Source organism: Amblyomma maculatum, chromosome 4 (assembly GCF_055883805.1).
Source record: "Amblyomma maculatum isolate TAMU_Amacu chromosome 4, ASM5588380v1, whole genome shotgun sequence".
Classification (NCBI taxonomy): Eukaryota; Metazoa; Arthropoda; class Arachnida; order Ixodida; family Ixodidae; genus Amblyomma; species Amblyomma maculatum.
In genome coordinates, this window is record NC_139347.1 from 33,987,338 (window position 1) to 33,989,279 (window position 1,942).

The 1,942-nt window shown below is 55.0% G+C and overlaps 1 protein-coding gene across 1 annotated transcript; it reads left to right on the forward strand.

The window, feature by feature from the left end:
• Positions 1-225: 225 nt before the first annotated feature.
• LOC146190667 (uncharacterized) lies at positions 226-1,547 on the forward strand. Its single transcript, XM_084600225.1, has one exon. The coding sequence runs from the start codon at positions 264-266 to the stop codon at positions 1,545-1,547; it is 1,284 nt and encodes a 427-aa protein (XP_084456351.1). The 5' UTR covers positions 226-263.
• The last annotated feature ends 395 nt before the right edge of the window (positions 1,548-1,942 follow it).

The window sequence follows — 1,942 nt, forward strand, 5'->3', positions numbered from 1 at the left end:
CATCTAGACTTAAATGCAATTACAGTTTCAAAACCAAGTTTTATATTCGAGAAAGTCTTCGGTCTCATCGATGCTTTATCTAAAAAAGTGGCATTTGCGCTATTGTCACCGGAGAGAAAGAGGAAGTGTCGCTGCCTCGCGGGCGCATGAAGCGCGTCCCAGCATTCTAGTCGGGCATGTCGGACGAAGGGCTTGCCAGGAGCGAGAGGAGATCCGCCGGTCCAGCGTACACCTCAGCCAAGCATCAGCGCAGACCTTTCGCTATGGGCGACAACGTTAGCGGCGCCAGGAAGAAGGCCGTGATCGCCGAGCGGGTTCTCGGTACTGTTAAGTGGTTCAACGTCAAGAATGGCTACGGGTTCATCAACCGCAACGATACCCACGAGGACATCTTCGTTCACCAAAGTTCCATCACTCGCAACAATCCGCAGAAGCTGCTGCGCAGCGTCGGTGAGGGAGAGACGGTCGAGTTCGACGTCGTCGTTGGGGAGAAAGGTCGCGAAGCGGCCAACGTCACCGGACCCGACGGGGAACCCGTCCAGGGGAGCCCGTACGCTGCCGACAAGCGCCGCTTCCGTCCCCGCTGGTACCCACGGCGCGCCCAGCGCAGGCGTGGTCCCAACTCGCGCGCTGTCCGCGACGACATGCGTGAAGCTGATTCTGACGGGGCCTGCCAGCAGCCACCGCCGCCTACGCAGAGATGGATGGCAGCCGGACCCGGCGTGCCATATCCGTGGCGTTGCAACAACAGGCGCTTCAGGGGTGTGCCTCGGGGACCTCCGCAGACACTTCCCGAGGACCCGATGCAGGAGTACGAGGAAGACGAACACGGCTATGACGATACTCGGGTGCAGAGGAGAACACCGCGACGGTTTGGCGGCCGCTTCTTTCGCAGGCGACGCGGGCGCTCACGGAACAATGTGACGATTGTGGACGTGGACAGCAACAGCAGCGGAGGAGGGGAAGGGAGATCGGGAGGTGAGAACGGCTCGCGGGACAGGACGAGCTCTGGGTCGTGGCGACGGTCCGGCTCCTACCGACCGAGGTCTCGACGTCGCTCAAGAACACCGTCCATGAATGCCGCTGAAAAAGGTCATCGCACTTTGATGAACAGCAGTGGGGACTCTGTGGAGAGCGTGCACAGTGCGTACAAGTACGAGCCTATCATCGATGAAGAAGAAGAAGAAGAAGAAGAACCAACCCCAACACAGTCGCCGTCACCACCACCCCGACCGCCATCACCACCACCACCACTGTCTCCGCAGGAATTCCAGACTCCAGACAAGACTCTGGACCAGACTCATGACCTGGCCTTGTACCAGTTTCCTGGTGTGATGTTTAACCAGCTTATTGAGCTTCCTCTTGATCAGCCTCCAGAGTATCCTCAGCCACAACTGCAGGAGAAGCCAGAAGCCCAGTCGGAACTACTGCTGGAGCAGGGCATCAAGAATGCGGCTACCATGGACAACGCCATGGGCAAGATTGAAATGCCTGACGAGCTGCTGGTTATTGAACTGCCGAGGGACCCAAGCGAGGCTGAAGAGTGATCATCGATTATTGCTTCGGAACGGTGCCTCAGATGCACGTAAAAGAAGATTGAAGCGGAGAGCAAGAAAGTGCAAGTCGCTTCGTTTGCAAGAAAAAATTTCTTTTTCTTATTTCTAATTCCACTTGTTAACAGTGAACATTGTCTTTCTCACATTTCTCTATTTCAGTTTTGTGCGTCAATGTTTTTTTTTTTTTGTGCGTGTATGGAGTGTGTGCTGCTGTGACTGAAATTCTGCATTTGTCTATAGTATTGGTGAAGGGGACATTTGTGACTGCCAGCAGCGAGAGTAAATTATCCAAGTGTAAGAAAAGGGGAAAGCATCTTGAGGTCAACATTCGTGTCTTTTTGGCAGAGAGAATACGCTGCTCAGAGGAGCAGAAACCATTGGCACTG

What these genes read in the sequence shown, in the direction of transcription:
- LOC146190667 (XM_084600225.1), top strand. Translation starts at nt 264, where the DNA reads ATGGGCGACAACGTTAGCGGCGCCAGGAAGAAGGCCGTGATCGCCGAG.